The 16,919-nt window shown below is 37.0% G+C and overlaps 1 protein-coding gene across 1 annotated transcript in view; it reads left to right on the top strand.

Annotated features, from left to right (window-relative positions):
* The window catches only part of moto (minamoto), a 29,333-nt gene extending 12,668 nt beyond the window's left edge, over window positions 1-16,665 (top strand). The window contains exons 5-8 of the mRNA XM_069904815.1: window positions 1,004-2,906; window positions 7,022-7,156; window positions 11,343-11,523; window positions 13,420-16,665. Coding sequence (XP_069760916.1) covers window positions 1,004-2,906; window positions 7,022-7,156; window positions 11,343-11,523; window positions 13,420-13,661 — 2,461 coding nt within the window. The 3' untranslated portion in view covers window positions 13,662-16,665. The remainder of the gene's footprint in view (window positions 1-1,003; window positions 2,907-7,021; window positions 7,157-11,342; window positions 11,524-13,419) is intronic.
* The last annotated feature ends 254 nt before the right edge of the window (window positions 16,666-16,919 follow it).

The raw sequence follows: 16,919 nt of genomic DNA, 5'->3' as shown, positions 1-16,919 counted from the left end.
AGAATAATTGTCCTCTGCCTCAGTTTGATCCTGGAAATGAGTAGCATTGTGGCATCCTTGGCAAGTTGAAGTTACTTCACCATTCCTGAGTGCTTCATGAGTGCTACTTCAGTACTTGGTTTAGTACTATGAAGTTTTCCATTTAAAATCGTGTAGCAATTTCATACTGCATTTGTGTTATACTTCTGGCAGGTTAAAAGAGCTGCACAGGATTAGCATACTTTCTGAGATTGATCCACTTTCTAGGCATTGATGTTTTTGTTATCTCTTGCTGCTGAACTACTCTTAAATATCTTTTCCCTCAGTTTGACAGAGGTGATAATTTGTAAGGAATATTGCAGGGGTTCCCTCTGTGCTTTGAAGGGCAGCAATTTAATGTGCTATTCAGTCCTATCACACAAATGTTATATTAAGGCAAATATTCTAACATGCTAATGCCTGGACAATTGCACTTCTCTGCAAAAGTCCTGTTTATAACACTGGCATGGCCGAAGCCAGTGGTGGCATTTTCTGCCCTACTTGCTGCTAGCATTACTAGCTGCTCTTGTGCTGTGCTGGTGGAATCCTCATGGAATTTAACCAAAAGGCATGAATTTCCACGGGCTTCATAGTTCTCAGTTTCCCCATTAAGTCTAGAACCCAGTCAAATGTATGGGGAAAATAAGCTGCCAGAAGAAAGGGACAGCAGTTTTTAAATTAAATTGGTTTTAAATTTTTAAGTTTTAAAAGCACATTATTTTTTGTGGTGATTTTGTCTTTGACATTCATGAGAATGCAACAAATAGTGTCATAATTTGTAAGCATTGGTGCAAGGCATGTACTGAGATTGCCTGTGCATTAGTTCTCTATACAAAGTACTGATAGTTAATTTTCTAATAAATCATCAGTAGATAGGGAGATTGGAAAATCGGCCTGAAAAATGGATATCATCTGGATTTTTAAAAATTAATTATAATGATATTTATAATATAAAATATTGCTTAAAATGCATTTTTTTTTTTAGACATGCATCTTCTAACCTGTTAAGATCAATATGGTCATCCACAACTAGCAGATATGCAGAACTTCTAGATCATTCGTCTGAATCCAAGAAGCCTGTAGACCCATCATATTCACAACCTGTTTTTAATGCAAAAGAATCTATTCCAACTTCTGAAAAACAACATTACCAGCAGGATAATCATTTAGTCTCACAGCAAAAAATAAATATGGAAGATTTTTTAGGACTTAATGACTTGGATCTTGGAGAACAATGGATGTTTACTGCAAAGAAAGAAGCAACTGATTGCAGTGCTTTTCAGTCCACTGTTACCACCAAGATGAACTTTCAAGAATGTCCTTATATGAAGAACTATTCCAAACTTCAGGTCGGATTATCAATGAGGGAACCAGGAACAGAGATACACATGTATGGCAGAGATGGGGGAGAATTTAAAGAAGTTGGTACTACTTCTAATCTAACATCTACAGAGCTGTTTCCTTTCCTTCATAATTCTCGAAATACTTGCTTCAATAACAGTAACAGATACACAGAACAATTTCATGGAAGTAAATTCAGACAAAACAAATTTGTGAATTTTAACATAGCAGATGAAAAATCACCTGCATCTGATTGCATACCAGAATTACCAGCAATAGAAATAGATGCATGCACCAGAGTCTCTAAAGGAAAACAGCCACAAAAGGGATTTGATGAATTAAATATCGATCAACATGCATTAAAATACTGTATAAAATCTTCAAACTTGGGTGAAAAACAATTTTCAAAGGAAATGGGATTAGTTAGTGATTTGAGCCAAAAATGTACTTCAGAATGTGGAAGAAATCCTCATACATTTTGTCCAATTAGAAGTGACTTTGAGAAGGCCTTTGAAAAGCAACAACATTCTAATTACGATTTTCCACAGCAGTCTGAATATGTTCAGCCATTAAATTCAATGCCAGTGTCTGCATATTCTGGAGAATCTTACCAAAATAGGCAATCCTGGACGAAATTAGCAACTTCTGGTCCTGAAACTACCACTACTTCATTTGGGAAGCCAGATAGCTCAACAGACCTTAGTATACAGACATCTCCTGCCTCTAAACCATCTTCTCACTCATATTGCCCAGCTTCGCATCAGTCTTCTGTGCCTTTTTCTCAAAATAGTGTTTATTTCCAGAGGCCTACAGGAATCTACAATCAAGATAACCACTCCAAGATCTCTAGTAATGAATTTACCTACGGTATGGAAAGGGTTCAGTCAGGAACATATATTGAAGGACAAAACAAAACTAGTGGAGATGTGTATTTTGAATCATCAATTGAAAAAAATTGTCAAAATGGAAAGCAAATAAATGGATTTCATGGAAGTTCATCTCAGCAATATGTTGCAAACAAATATCCGAGTTATCAAACTAAACAGCAAAACTACCATTATGACTTGAATGAAGATATTAAAAAAAATGATGAATTTACACAAAGTATGTACAGAGATTTTCTAGGTGCTCAGTCTGGTTATTATAATCACAATTCTCAAAATGGAACTGGAGACAGCAACAGTATTCCAAATTATATGACTCGCTCTTCAGCTGCATTTTCAAATCCTTACATGATGGGTGACTGTAGACGGAACCACATTTCCCAAATTGGACCACTTGGCGTTGCTTCAGGAACTAATATTCAATTTGGTCACCCTGTTGTTTCATTAATGGATCCTAGTGATTTATTTCCTTATGAGGAGTTCAGTCATTTGTTTCCTCTTTTTAATGACATGTTTTATGGAGATGCCTCCCTTCATGGATTTTTACCACCTTTTGGATTTTCAAAACCTATGAAAAATCGTAGTGGTCCAGCCAATGAACTTCATATTCGATTAGAAGAGTGCTATGAACAATGGAGGCCTTTAGAAAAAGAAAGAAAAAAGGTAAATAAAGTGAAATAGTTAAAACAAATTTATTTCAAGGGCCCTGGATGCATCTTGCTTAAATATTCTTGCTATCTTGCTGTCTGTAAAGTTGTGAATTTTATTTTCAGCTTTGATATTTCCCATGTTTGGTGGACGTGATCATTTGTAAGTTTTATTAATTTAAAAGTTGGTCAGAAATCCAGGAAATCCAATGTGGGCTAGCAGTGCAGATTTTGTATAAGCATTACAATCAAGTCCCTTTCATCTTGCTAGTTGGTAATAGAAAAAGGACAAAAAAACAGAAATGCTGGAGGAATTCTGTAGGAGTCACAGCATCCATAGGAGGTAAGAAACATTAGTAAAAAGCAGATAGGTGCCTATGTAAAAAAGGCTGGTTAAAAGGGAAGAATGGGAGGGGGAGAAGTACAGACAAAAGATGTTAATTGGATACAAAAAGAGAACAGGAGAGAGAAAAGGTGAGAATTGATTAGTGGAGGGGGCGTGTTTTTGGCTTCATGAAGGAAGGAAAAGGGAAGAGAGAAATAGAGGAAAGGAGGCATAGGGAAAGATGGAGGAGGGTTGCTAATGTTAAAAAAGGGTAAAGGTTCCATTATAGTCATGTAATAATACATTTAGAATGTAACATTTATGAAACTCTTTAACTTTGTCCTCTGTCAGGAAGACAGAAATGAAGCCCCAGCGAGGAATGAACTCACGACCACTGAGTTTTTGAAACCGGAGAAGTCGATGATAATACCATCCAGTTGGAGGGTGCCCAAATGAAAATATGAGGTGTTGTTCCTTCAATTTGCGGGTGGTCTTGGTCTAGCAGTGCATGAGACCATGAATAGACATGTCAGCAAAAGAATGGGGTGGAAAATTGAAATGGGTGGTCACTGGGAGATCCACACTATTTCAGCAGACAGAGCAAAGATGCTCAACGAACTGATCTTCCAGTCTACAAACAGTGTCTCCGATGTAGGGGAGACCATTGCAGGAGCACTGGACTCCTGTAGATTCACAAGTGAAGTGTTCCTTCACTTGGAAGGGCTGTTTGGGGCCCCGAATGTTGTTGAGGGAGGAGGTTTGGGCGTTAGTGGAGCACGTCCTGCGGTCATGGGTAGATTCCAAGGGGGCGATTGGTCGAAAGGGAGGAGTAGATAATGGAGTCATGAAGGGAGCAGTCCCTGCAAAGACAGATAGAGGTGGAGAAGGGAACATACATTTGGAGGTGAGATAAAGTAGTAGGCTTCGGAAATAGTGGAGGATGATGATATATATGTTGGATGTGGAGGCTGGTGGGGTGGTAGGTGAGGATAAGGGGAATCCTATCCTTATTGCATGTGGTAGTGGAGGAGGCCAGGGGAGATGTGTGGGTAATGGAGCATATGTTAGTCAGGGCCAAGATGATGGTGGTAAAGGGGATGCAACATGGATTGAAGGAGGACATCTCTGATCTGGCATGTAAGACCTCATCCTTACCTGGTACTCCCATTGTTGTACATCGGAGAGACTGGGAAATTACTTCATTGAATACCTTGGCTCTGTCTGCCATAATAGCATGGATCTTCCAGTGACCATCCATTTCAATTCCACACCCCATTCCCTTGCCGATATTGCTGTCCATGGTCTCTTGCACTGCCAGACTGAAAGCACCCGCAAATAGGAGGAGCAACACCTCATATTCCACCTGGGCACCCTTCAACTGGATGACATTAACATTAACTTCTCTGGTTTCTGTTAGCTCTCCACCACCCCACCCATATTTCTCTTATTTGTCTTTCTCACTCACTTTCCCTCTGTCTCCTTTCACAAAGCCAAAAGCAACCCCCCCCCATCAATTCTCACCTTTATTCTATCCTGTTATCACCTCTTATCATATCCATTTATCACCTTTTGTTTGTTGGTCTATACCCCTCTTCCTGCCATTCTTCCCTTTTCACTAGTCTTTTAATATAGGTGCCTGTCTACTTTTTTACTCGTACCTGAAAGAAGGGCTCAGGCCCGAAAGTTGATAATGTATCTTACCTCCTATTATGGTGTGAGACTTGGTGAGTTCTTCCAGCATTTCTGTGTTTTTACTACTATCACTTCATCTGCAAGAAGGCAGACACTTTTGAATTTCAAAAAGCCTGCAAGAGCTGGTTTACATCAGGTTCTTGTGAATTTAGCAGCAGTACATGCTTTACAGTTTTGTCTGCATTTCTCAACCAAGGGTTTTGATTGCTGTGGCTTCAACTTTGGGCTCCTGTTAGGGAATGCTAAGTCCATGTGAACTCAAGATGTTGTTGATGTAATTGAAATAGATAAATGAGGAATCTGCTTCCTGAAAAATAGAGGTAATCCCAAATCTTTTGCCTGATAATTTAGAACCAGAGTACATAGGTTTGGGGGGGGGGTGAGAGAGATTTTGAAAGATTTACTAGGAACCTGAAAGTTGGTGGATGTATGGAACAACCAGCCGAGGACATTGTTGAGGCAGGTACTATTGTAATGTTGAAGAAACATTTGGATGGATACACAGAAAGAATAAAATTGATTGGGGGGGGGGGGCGGGGAATTATGGGCCAAGTGTGTGGGCACGGAATGGAGCAGAAGGCATTCAAAATTAAAATGTAGCAGTGGTTGAATGTGTTCTTTCTCCTGCTGTTGTCGGGGATGAGCTGGTGGTATTTTGGGAGTGCTTTCAAGCCAGCCTGAATTAGGTTTCCAGTGTTGACTGAGAAAGATCCATGATACATATTTGTTGATCATGGCACGTAGAACCTCTATTGCTAGCTTGATATCTGCCTGTGAAGGCATGTGGACTGCAGTCGGGTTAACTGAGAAATTGGCTCTAGAGGTAGAATGACTAGCTAGATGTCCTAGATGAGCAGAGCAGCTGTGGGGTAGTGTGCCATGGGTCAAGAGATTGGGATATGGCAGACACTAAGTCTATAGGAGCCCCTTTGTCTCGAGTAGGCTACCTTCATATCAGATCCAAGGATGCAGTATTCTCTTCATCAAAGAAAAATAGCCATGGAAAAGCCAAAAATTAAGAAACTGGAAAAATAAAACTAGCTGCAGATGAGGATTAGGAAAAAAGGGTAGCTGAAAGATCTGAAATTTGGCCTATTCAATTTGCTCATCAAAATATCCAGAAAATAAGGATGTGCAAATAAAAGATGCTTAATTGAAGTTTCTCAAGGGTGCTTAATTTACAGATTTCATTTTAGTACAATTTTGCATTTCCATGGAACCAATTTTATGACTATCTATCACTGACACTTGCACAGATAAAATTCATGCATCCATTTAGTACTTTTTATTTGAAATATTGATTGATTTCAGAAATAAACATGTATCGTATACAAAAAAATTATGGGATACATAATAACAAATGACAAATGAGGTAACTCATTAAGCTATAAAGCACATATAATCATAATTCATTGAATAAAATGACAAATGCAAAAAAAATTAACATTTTTCAGAGGTAAACAGATGTTCTTCCGGGTCCAAAAAAAATTCTAATAAATTAGGATTTTGGATAATCCCAGTTGTACTGTAATGGCAAATATAAAGCATAATTTAGGCAGATTCAACACGATATTGAGGAAAACTTATCAGACTAATTTACGAGAGTTATTTGAAGATGCACGTTTCAAAGAATAGAATAGAGCCAAGAAATGGTTTCATACCTTGTTGGGCTCAAGCCCACAACATCAGTTATGTATATTTATCTATGTCTCTCTCTCTCTCACTGTTTCTCTCTCTCTCTCTCTCTCTGTAGCTTTCTCTCTATCTATCTACTATGCACTGTTAGACCTGCTGAGTTTCTCCAGCATTGTGTCAGTTAATATGCCTATTTTTTGTTTTATATTTTTCCATGTGATCTAGATCAAGCCCATAATTGAACAATTTTACTGTTTATTTTAAATAAGTCTTGTTAAGCTTGATGTTTTTATTGCAATGATTTTACCATTTTTTGCCACTTATATGAAGACACTCAGACTGATGGTATTAGAGCACACAAATCAGTAAATCCTTTTGCCAAATTTCCATTTATATAGGATATTTTTCTGATGTGTTCAAAAATAATTTAATTTGCTCATAAATTTATCTTGCTTACTTTTACCTTCCTTTTTTTAAAGACTGAAGCAGCACTTGCCCGGAACTATCCAGGAAAGAGAGTGACCAGTTCAAATAATACACCTATTCCCAGGCTGCCTTCAAACCCTTCCCGTGTTGATCGTTTGATTGTTGATCAGCTGCGTGAACAAGCAAGAGTATGTTTTAATTCTATCTGATAGATTGATTAATTAAACATCCATTTTTTTTTAATGTGCGGGTATGAGTTTAGTTATTTCAATGATTTTTGTTGCTTTTTAAAATTAGATTCAGGCTTAATAATTTTCCATTGTTATTACAATGTTGTCTTTGCAGTGTTTACCATTTATTTACCATTTTCCATTGAAACAGTGATGACATAATTCAGAATTAAGTTAACACAATAGAAAAATCATAATGATGAATAAGCAATGGAATAAAGATTGAGATTCTGATTGTTTTGTGCTTTTAAGATGAGGGTAATCAGGGCAGCAACCTCCTTGGAAGAAGACCGCAGAGCCCACCTCACTGACAAAAGACAAAGGAGGAAAAACCCAACCCCAACCCACCAATTTTCCCCTGCAACCACTGCAACCGTGTCTGCCTGTCCCGCATCGGACTTGTCAGCCACCAATGAGCCTGCAGCTGATGTGGACATTACCCCTCCATAAATCTTCGTCCGCGAAGCCAAGCCAAAGAATCAATGCTTGAAATTGGACAGTTTTGTCACTTGCTCATCCACACAGCACTGAATACTGTTGAAAGAAAATTACTCTGTCGCGTTTAAAAGTGGGCTGTGTGCTGAGATTTTTCAGAGAGTGGAAATTATCAGAACAAACTTCTTAAAAAAAAAAAAAAAAAAAAAATCACTATCACATATTAGAACGCATTCCTTTTTTAATCTGACAGATAGTAATTGTTTATTAAAGGAATGAACATTGAAAGCATCTTTGTGACTGATGAAGATGTACATTATACTTCATTTTTGCCAAAACAACAAAATAATGCCAATGCAATATAACTTGCGCCGTTTGCAATCCTTTGTCATCTAACTTGGAGTTTGTTAGTCTTGATAGAAATCCTTTATGATCGGTTATTGTTTATTCAGGACAGAATAATCTGTAACATATCCTGTTATAGACAAATCATTCCCCTTTAGTTGGTTCTCTCGTCTTCAATATTTTCATTATTGCTTCTAATTACTGAGACATAGCCAGTAATGAGATGTGAATTATTGTTTTTCTTCTCCCAAGAACATGAGGATTTTACCTCATTAACACAATGGGAGTGTTTATTGCTTCATAAAGATGACATGGTTCGCTTGTGAGAGAAACCAATGAAGAACCAGGTTCACAATAATACTTGAGTTAGAAAGATTCCTTTGATTCACATATGGACCTTTTTTTTAAATAGTTATCTTTGCAGATTAAGTTTGGCAAGAAGGCTGAAAAACAATTTACATTATTATAATTTACTGATATTTATTGTTTGTGAAAGTGATAGTTTTTTAAAAGTTCTGATAACTTGGAAGTACATATTTGGGAAGAAGGTCATTTTGCATTGTTCCCAGATCAGTTCCAGAATATCAACAGTATCAGCAACTCGGGTTGCTGTGTGTAAGGAGCTTGTACATTCCCCACCCACACGTCAGTGTGGGTTTTTCCTGGGTGCCCCGGGTAATCAAGTTTCCTACCACCCTTCAAAACACAGGGTTGTAGCATAATTTGGGTGAACATCCAAGGATACACAGTATATTGAGAGGATAGACAGGCAAGCAGAGGAGATGGTGTGCCTCTGTTGGGAAAGAACAACATTAAATCATTAAAAAGAAGTGACATAGGATCAGAAGGTAATCTTTGTGGGTTCAATTCGTAAAAATACACTCTTGGCAGTTAGATACAGACCTCCAAACAGCAGTAGATAGGGAAACCAGGTTGGGACTGAATCTCAATGGAGATAATTCGCAGGAAGCCTATGAGATTTTTTAGAGCAGCTCGTTGATGAGCCCACTAGGTTCTCAACCTTTTGTCAGTCTAAGGCCCACATGGCTTCATGCCTCACATGCCATGTCCCACTAGTGGCAATGACTAAGCAATATTTTCAAGTCCTAGGCAGCTCTGTAAGAAACTCATCTTTATCTAATTTAAAGTATTTAACACTTTTAAAGACCCACATGGAAACATGCTGTGGCCCACCAGTGGACCATGGAAGCAATGCACCAGAGGTGATTAGCGAGATTAAAGTGACGATTAGGGGGCAGTGATCACAATTATGAATGTGTTCAATTTGAGATTTGACAAGAAGAAACTAAAGTCAGAAATGTCAGTATTTCACTGGAGTTGAGGGAATTACATTGGTCTGAAAGAGGAATTGGCAAAAGTAGATCAGGCGGTGGTGGGGGGGGGTGGATGAGGGGAGAATAGTAGGGAAGTCGGAATAGCAGCAATGGATGAAATTTCTGCAAGAGATGGGGAAGGTACAGGACAAATACATGCCACAAAAAATAAAATATTCAAATGAAAAATGTCACAACTGTGGCTGACAAGGAAAGTCAAAGCCAACGTAAAAGCAAGAGAGGGCACACAAAGGAAGCAAAGATGAGGGTTTTTTAAAACTTGCAGACGATAACTAAAAAAACATGAGGGAAAAGATGAAGTATGAAAGTAGACTAGCAAATAATAAAAATGAAATAAAAAGCTTCAAGTGCATAAAGAGTAAAAGAGAGGTAAGAGTAGATTTTGGACTGTTAGTAAATGATGCTGGAGAAATAATAATGGGAGACAAGGAGATAAGGCAGAGGAACTAAATTAGTTTTTTTTTTTGCATCAGTCACTGTGGAAGACATTTAGCAGTGTGCCATATATCAAAGGGTATTGGGGAAGTGAGTGCAGTTACTATTTCAAGAGAGAAGGTGCTCAGAAAGTTGAATGGTCTAATGGTGGATAAGTCTCCTGGACCAGATAGATTATACCCTCTGGTTCTGAAAGAAGTAGCGGTAGAGATTATGGTGGCATTACTAATGATCTTTCAGGATCAATAGATTCTGGTATGGTCTGGGAGGACAGGAAAATTGTAAATGTTACCTCACTATTCAAGAAGGGAGGGAGGGAACAAAAAGGAATTTATAGGCTGGTTAGCCTGACATCAGTGTTTAAGAAGATGTTGGAGTTGATTGTCAAGGATAGGATTATGGACTACTTGGAGGCACAATTCAGCCAAAGCCAGCATGCTTTCCTTAAGGGAAAATCTTGCTTGACAAACCTATTGGAATTGTTTAAAGACATTACAAGTAGGCAAGGTGAAGGATATGCAGTAGATGTTTTGTATTTGGATTTTCAGAAGGCCTTTGACAAGGTGCTGCACATAACACTACTTAACAAGAGCCCATGCTATAACAGGAAACCTACTAGCATGAAGAGAACATTGGTTGAGTTGGGGGGGGAGGGGGGAAAACAAAAAGAGAGAACATTGGTTGATTGGCAGGAAGTAGAGAGTCGGAATACAAGGATTATGATCCGGCTGGCTGCCAGTTGCTAGTGGTGTTCCACAGGGGCTGGTGTTGGGTTCTTTTTATGTTGTCTGCTCATGGATTATGAAATGAATGGCTTTGTGGGCAGGTGGAGAAGCAGGTAGTGTTGAGGAAATGGGGAGGCTGCAGAAGGACTTAGATTAGGAGAAGTGGCAAATTAAATACAATGTTGGAAAGTATACAGTCCTGCAATTTGTTTTGGGGGATAAATAACCGGGCAAACTTTTTTTAAAAAGTTGTAAGAAAATTGAAAATACACAGATAGGGGTGCAAAGGGACCTTGGGAGTCCTCATTCAGGATAGCCAGATTGAGTTGGTGGTGAAGAAGGTAAATGCAGTATTGGCATTCATTTCAAAAGAAATAGAATACAAGAGCTAGAATGTGATGTTGATAAGGCAGTGGTGAGACCTCACGAAGTAGTATGAGCAGTTTTGGACTCCTTATTTAAGAAAGGATATGCTGATATGGGAGAGGGTTCAGAGGAGGTTCACAAGGATCATCTGAGGATGAAAAAGTTATTGTAGGAGGAGCATTTGACAACTATTGGCCTGTACTTGTTGGAATTTAGGAGAATGAGGTGGGGGGGGGGGGGGTGTGGATCTCATTGAAACATTTTGACTGTTGAAAGGGATATACAGAATAGATGAAGAAAGATTGTTTCCCATCATGGGAGAATCTAGGACAAGAGCGCACAACATCAGGAAAGCACTGATGTAAATCAGCTCTTGAAAATCAGTTGAACTATAAATTTCTGATACTAATGTTATTAAAATAAGCAATTTTTATTATTACATCAATTGTTGAATGATCTGCATAATTCTTGTATTTTTAACAGGTTGTGACATTGCTTGGGAAAATGGAACGCCTCCGCAGTTCTCCTCTTCATGCTAATGTTTCTACAGCTCTTGACCGACATCTAGAAGCCATCCACATCACCCAAGCTCGTAGGAAAGATGAAATTGTAAATGTGACTAATAGACAGAGGCAAGGAGCACCAAGATATCAGGATGACAGAGGTACCATAAAATTGTTCTGCTGGGTAAAGATATTTTGGTCAAATATGGGTTAATTTAGCAATTTATGACTTCTAAAAGAGCTGAAAACAATGATCTTGTTATCATAGGACAAATATGAATGACAGTGATTTTGAGATGAACAACGTCAGCGTTGCAATAACTTATGTATTTTAAATTATATTAATTATTTCCTATTTTGGCAATTTAATGTCTATTTCTTTAAATGAAACTATTGAATTGAATGGAACAAAACTTGTTGAAAATGAACATCCTCAATTAATTTGACTTCTACTCTTTTCTAAACTATAGAAGATACTGTTAAAAATGGATATCTATCCTGATTCAATCTGTCCAGTGCAACCAGCTAGTAACGGTAGATTTGTCATGTGCTACAATATTCAGGATTCAGATTCTTGTATCATGGCTTGTAAGGAACTATATAGTTACCTTGAATAAAAGACAATATTAATAAGATTTACTGGGATCGCTGTCTGAAGAGGGCTCACAAAATCAGTGAGAACCCCTACCACCCCACACGCAGCACCGGTGGGATAGAGATACAAGAGTATCAGAGCCAGGACCACCAGGATGAGAAACAGCTTCTTGCCACGGGCAGTGCAACTGATGAACTGCTCATACAAAATCTTCTTGACTACTATTTATTTAACAATTGTGTGTGTGTGTGTGTGTATATATATATATATATATATATATATATAACTGCTTTTAGGTGGAGTACAGTGTACGCAGTACTGTGCCCACCCTTTACACCCATGGTTCGTGTGCCATGGCCAAGCAAGCTGGGACGTGGCAGCGAGGTCCTTGGGTCGTAGGTTTTATATCAGAGTGACCTTCTCCTATGCAGGTTGCTTAACCGGGCAGAAGAGGCCTGCCTCCCCTTTTAGGTCGAACCATTTCTGGAGATCTACGACCGCTGTCCCCAGTTATGGAGTGGTGCGCCCTGGAATCGGCCTGCGTGCGTTTACTCCTGCCACAGCCGAGTAAAGGGGATGCAGCATTGGTTGAGGATCAGAAAGAAAAGTTCTAGTAGAAATTTTTTTTAAAGACTGGAGAGAACTCTGCAATGGAGTTCACAGTTGTTACTGTTTAGACTATTGGTTTTTGAGGTGTGTATTAAACTCTGAAATATACTAAACAGTTCTCTAAACATTGACCACCGCCAGTGGGCTGATATCTCCTCCAACCGTGCATCTTTGCGCCTCACAGTTCGGTGGGCTGCAACCTCCTTTGAAGAAGACCGCAGAGCCCACCTCACTGACAAAAGACAAAGGAGGAAAAACCCAACACCCAACCCCAACCCACCAATTTTCCCTTGCAACCGTGCCTGCCTGTCCCACATCGGACTTGTCAGTCACCAACGAGCCTGCAGCAGACGTGGACATTTACCCCCTCCATAAATCTTCGTCCGCGAAGCCAAGCCAAAGAAGATACAAAACTGCATATATGTATTATTTGTTAGGTCTGGGTGTATCACTGTGATCAGTTTTGTCAGGTTGTACTAGTAGAATCATGATAGATGACCTTGAACTTGATTGTACACTTTGCATCACTTGTGCTTGACCTGGCTTTCCATTTGGTTCTATTTCCTGCCATTTTCCTTTTGTTGTGTTTTGTCTTGCACAGAAATATTCTTTTTTTGAAAGTTGACAGATGTTTCCATTTCAATATAATACTACTAGAGCACAGAGAATGAGGTTGACAAAGGGAAACTTTGCACAATGTTAGTTCAAATTTTTGTTCGCTTGCAAAAGGGAATATGCTCAGCTCCTGGGGTTAAACAAAAAGATAATTGGCTTCTCCTTGATATGTTATCAATGTACTGTAGTGCTTTTGTACTATTAAGTACCAAAAGACTTTCTCATTTTTCACGTGCAGATGTTCTTGCTTTGGCTATCGCAGTCAAAGAAATGGCTTCAGCTACACGGAAAGCAAGGACTGCTTTGTGGTGTGCCCTCCAAATGACTTTACCAAAAACACCAAATGTCAATCCAGATGACCAAGGTGAAGTGGAAAGAGAGCTGCAGGACTTGGTGACTAATGGAGACAAAATCTATCAAAATAGAAGCAACTACTATCGTGGGGAAAAGAATGAAGTGGCAACAATTCGTATTGATTAGAGAACTGCCAGATAATTAAAAGACTGAAGCCATATAGTAAATTATTCTGTTCATTATTACCTTTAAATTAACTAAAATATCAATTTGTTAAGTAATTGTAAGCAAATACGTATCTGTTGTAACATGATATGAAATTTGCCTAAAAATCTCAACTCTAGTTTTATCAAGATCATTTTACCTCTTATTTTGGTGAACTGTTCTTGTCAAATCTTCAATCAAAGTGACTAAATCTTAGGAAATTTTAATGTAATGTTTGTTTTAGTTTTAAGATGTTTGTTATTTATTACTTAAATATTATAAGGAGGTCATGTCTTTCTTTGATGTGACCTCTGTTTAGTGAAAGTGAGCAACAGGTGCATCAAGGTGCAGTCTTTTTGTAAGAATTATAAGAGGTAAAAAAAAATCAATAAATGAAAGAAAATATTTAAAGCTTCAACACTTAAGTGAAGATTAATGAAACCAGCACATTCTACCATTATCCTGTTAAGTAAAAGTTTATCATCATTTAGATTTAATAGTATCTTTTATTTATATTGCCCTAACCCCTGATTGGACACTCTGTTTAGATCATTGAAGTTACAGATAATGTGCAACAGTCACAGACTTTGACATATTAGGTCTAGAAATACTAATTAATGATATTGAAATAATACCATTAATTATTATTAAACTTTGACATTTGCACTGTGAATAAGAGCTACCCAGGAGTAATCAATTTGAAACTTGAGTGGTATGAGATTGAAGGAAGGATTTGTAAGTATTCTGATGTGGAAAGACCAATCCTAAAGTTTACACTGTTATATTAAACATTTAATTTCTTGTGAAAACTAGTTAGTTTAGATTTTTTCCCCAATATCTATGCAGAATAAGTAACAGTTTGTTACATAAGGTACACACTGGCAAATGCAAGGTATTTAAATTTTTTGAGTTTTATTCCTCCACATCCTTTCTCTACTTAAAATCTTTCTTTGCTGAAGTTTCTTGATTTTTTTAAAAACAATGTAGGTCTGTAGCTGGTAGCACTCATATTAACTGAACAATGTAACATTTGTCTTGTGTGAATCTGGACACAGAATTATGGCAGATCGATTTATCGTGAGAGTCTTTAACACCAAAGCTTGATATTGTTGTCATTCATCATTCACATTGCCTGTTCTTCGCTCAATGAATACAAAGGTGCCCGAAGTGTTGACGTGGTTGAGATCAGCTAATTCACCACAGATCTTGAATGGAGTTTCTGATCTATCTAGTTTGGCATAATGATGTATGGTGGTTTTAGTTACTAGTCCATTGGCAGAACTATAGCAGTTAATATTTTCATATCACTGTTTATTGATGCATGCTTAATTTATGTTGAAATCATTTTGAATAGTTTCAATTATTTTTGTTGATGTTAGGCAGGTTTGCCTGTGCCTATGTAGTGAGAAGCTACATGATGGCCATATGTAATGCAATTAATATCCCAAAATTATTTGTGCTCATGTATGCTGCAATGGAATAAGTCTTAATAGGTAACTGCATTACACAGCTATATGCATTAACCGATGTATTTGATTAATGCTAATCACAGAAAGCAGATGACTTTCAGCATTTTCAGAGAATTGAAAAGCAATAGAAAAAAATGACCGTAACCAATTATTCATTATCTTGTAAAATGAAGTATGCAGTGTACTACAAATAGTCCACCGTTCAAACTCTTTAAAAAAAACACTGCTTCATTAACAGGTATTGTTTAAGACAAATCTTACTTATATTATTAAGGATATTTGCAGAGGATGTTGCATCAGTTGTGCCTTTGCAGTAAAACTATAGAAATAATGCATCATCCAACAATCGAAATGTGCTGATTTGGTGAATTTCTTTTGTATTGGAATGTGTTAATATTTACTAAGTTTGAAGTATATATTCATTTAATTAGTGTTAATATGCCTTACATATTTGGCATTTGTTATTTTTTAAAGCAGTTATGAGGCAACTTAATGTCTACAGTCAGTAAAAGTTGGCTAAATTTCCATTCAAACATCTATAGTTTTTGTTATGAAGCAATAAGCCTTTGTATATTTCTGATATGAAAACTAGAGTGTAACTGATGTGATCACACACAAGTTCAACATTATGACAACAAATGTCCAGTAATCTACAAACTTAATGTTTGTAACCAAAGTAAATTGCTTCAAACTGGACAGTGTTATACTCTATTTAGTCGTACAAGGCAAGCTAAATTGTCATTCATTTCTAATTCATTGATTGAAATGCTTGTAAACATCTGAGCATCATTTAAAATTTATTTAAATGATTTTAAGACATCAGTCTAAGATTGAGGCCATCAGCTCAGAGACACAAATTTAAGATAATCACCAAAAATTTTTTAACCTGATGAAATTGTCAATAAGAAATACCGTCTTTAGATTTTTGTAAAATTTTAAAAATTCTTCCATTATAAAAATATTTTAAAATGTGATTTTTTTCTTTATCAGTTTAAACTACATTGTTTAATAGTGCATCTTGATGTTATCTGAAGGCATTTCTATTTAAGACATTCAATTATATTTAAGGTATATCAAAATAAATATGATGTATTGGGTATCTTTATGATTTGTTTTGAACAATTAACTTAAGGAACTAGAATATTTTGACCTTTGAATTTCTGAATTGAATGAATGAAAGAAACCTATTTGTCACGTCTGATAAATTGATCAGGAATACAATATGAAAAACCTAGATGTTAAAATGTTTTATGTGATCAATGGAATACTTGGTAATGTAATACATAACTGCTGAGATAGTTATTTCATAAGTTAACAGATGGTTATGCATTTAAGAGCATGTGGTGACTGCTTGAAACGATGTCACTTAAAAGTTAACCCAAGTTCCAAAATTAATATTTAAGAAGTTGACTTTGTATCAAAGAAGGTAAATTTGATTTTCTTAAGTTAAAGTTGATATATTTTACTGAACTGTATGTTACTGAAAATATGACCTTAAATAAATTAAATTGATCTAATTTCTCATTTTATTAATTGTAATTTTTACAATGCACAATAGTGGAATGTTGAAAATCTCGATGTAAATAGTAACATCTCAATGACCATCAAATTGATGGATGGCTAAAAAATTAAAGCCTGTATCATCATGTAGAAAACATGGAAAAGTAAATCACAATTTACAGCCATTACATTTCAGTTGCACAGCAACTATTTGGATGTTAAAGATGGCAAATGGATAGGAAGGATAATTTAATATTACAATACGATGAAG

The sequence above is a fragment of the Narcine bancroftii genome, chromosome 12 (genome assembly GCF_036971445.1).
Source record: "Narcine bancroftii isolate sNarBan1 chromosome 12, sNarBan1.hap1, whole genome shotgun sequence".
Taxonomy (NCBI): Eukaryota; Metazoa; Chordata; class Chondrichthyes; order Torpediniformes; family Narcinidae; genus Narcine; species Narcine bancroftii.
This window is presented reverse-complemented; position numbering and strand designations above follow the sequence as displayed.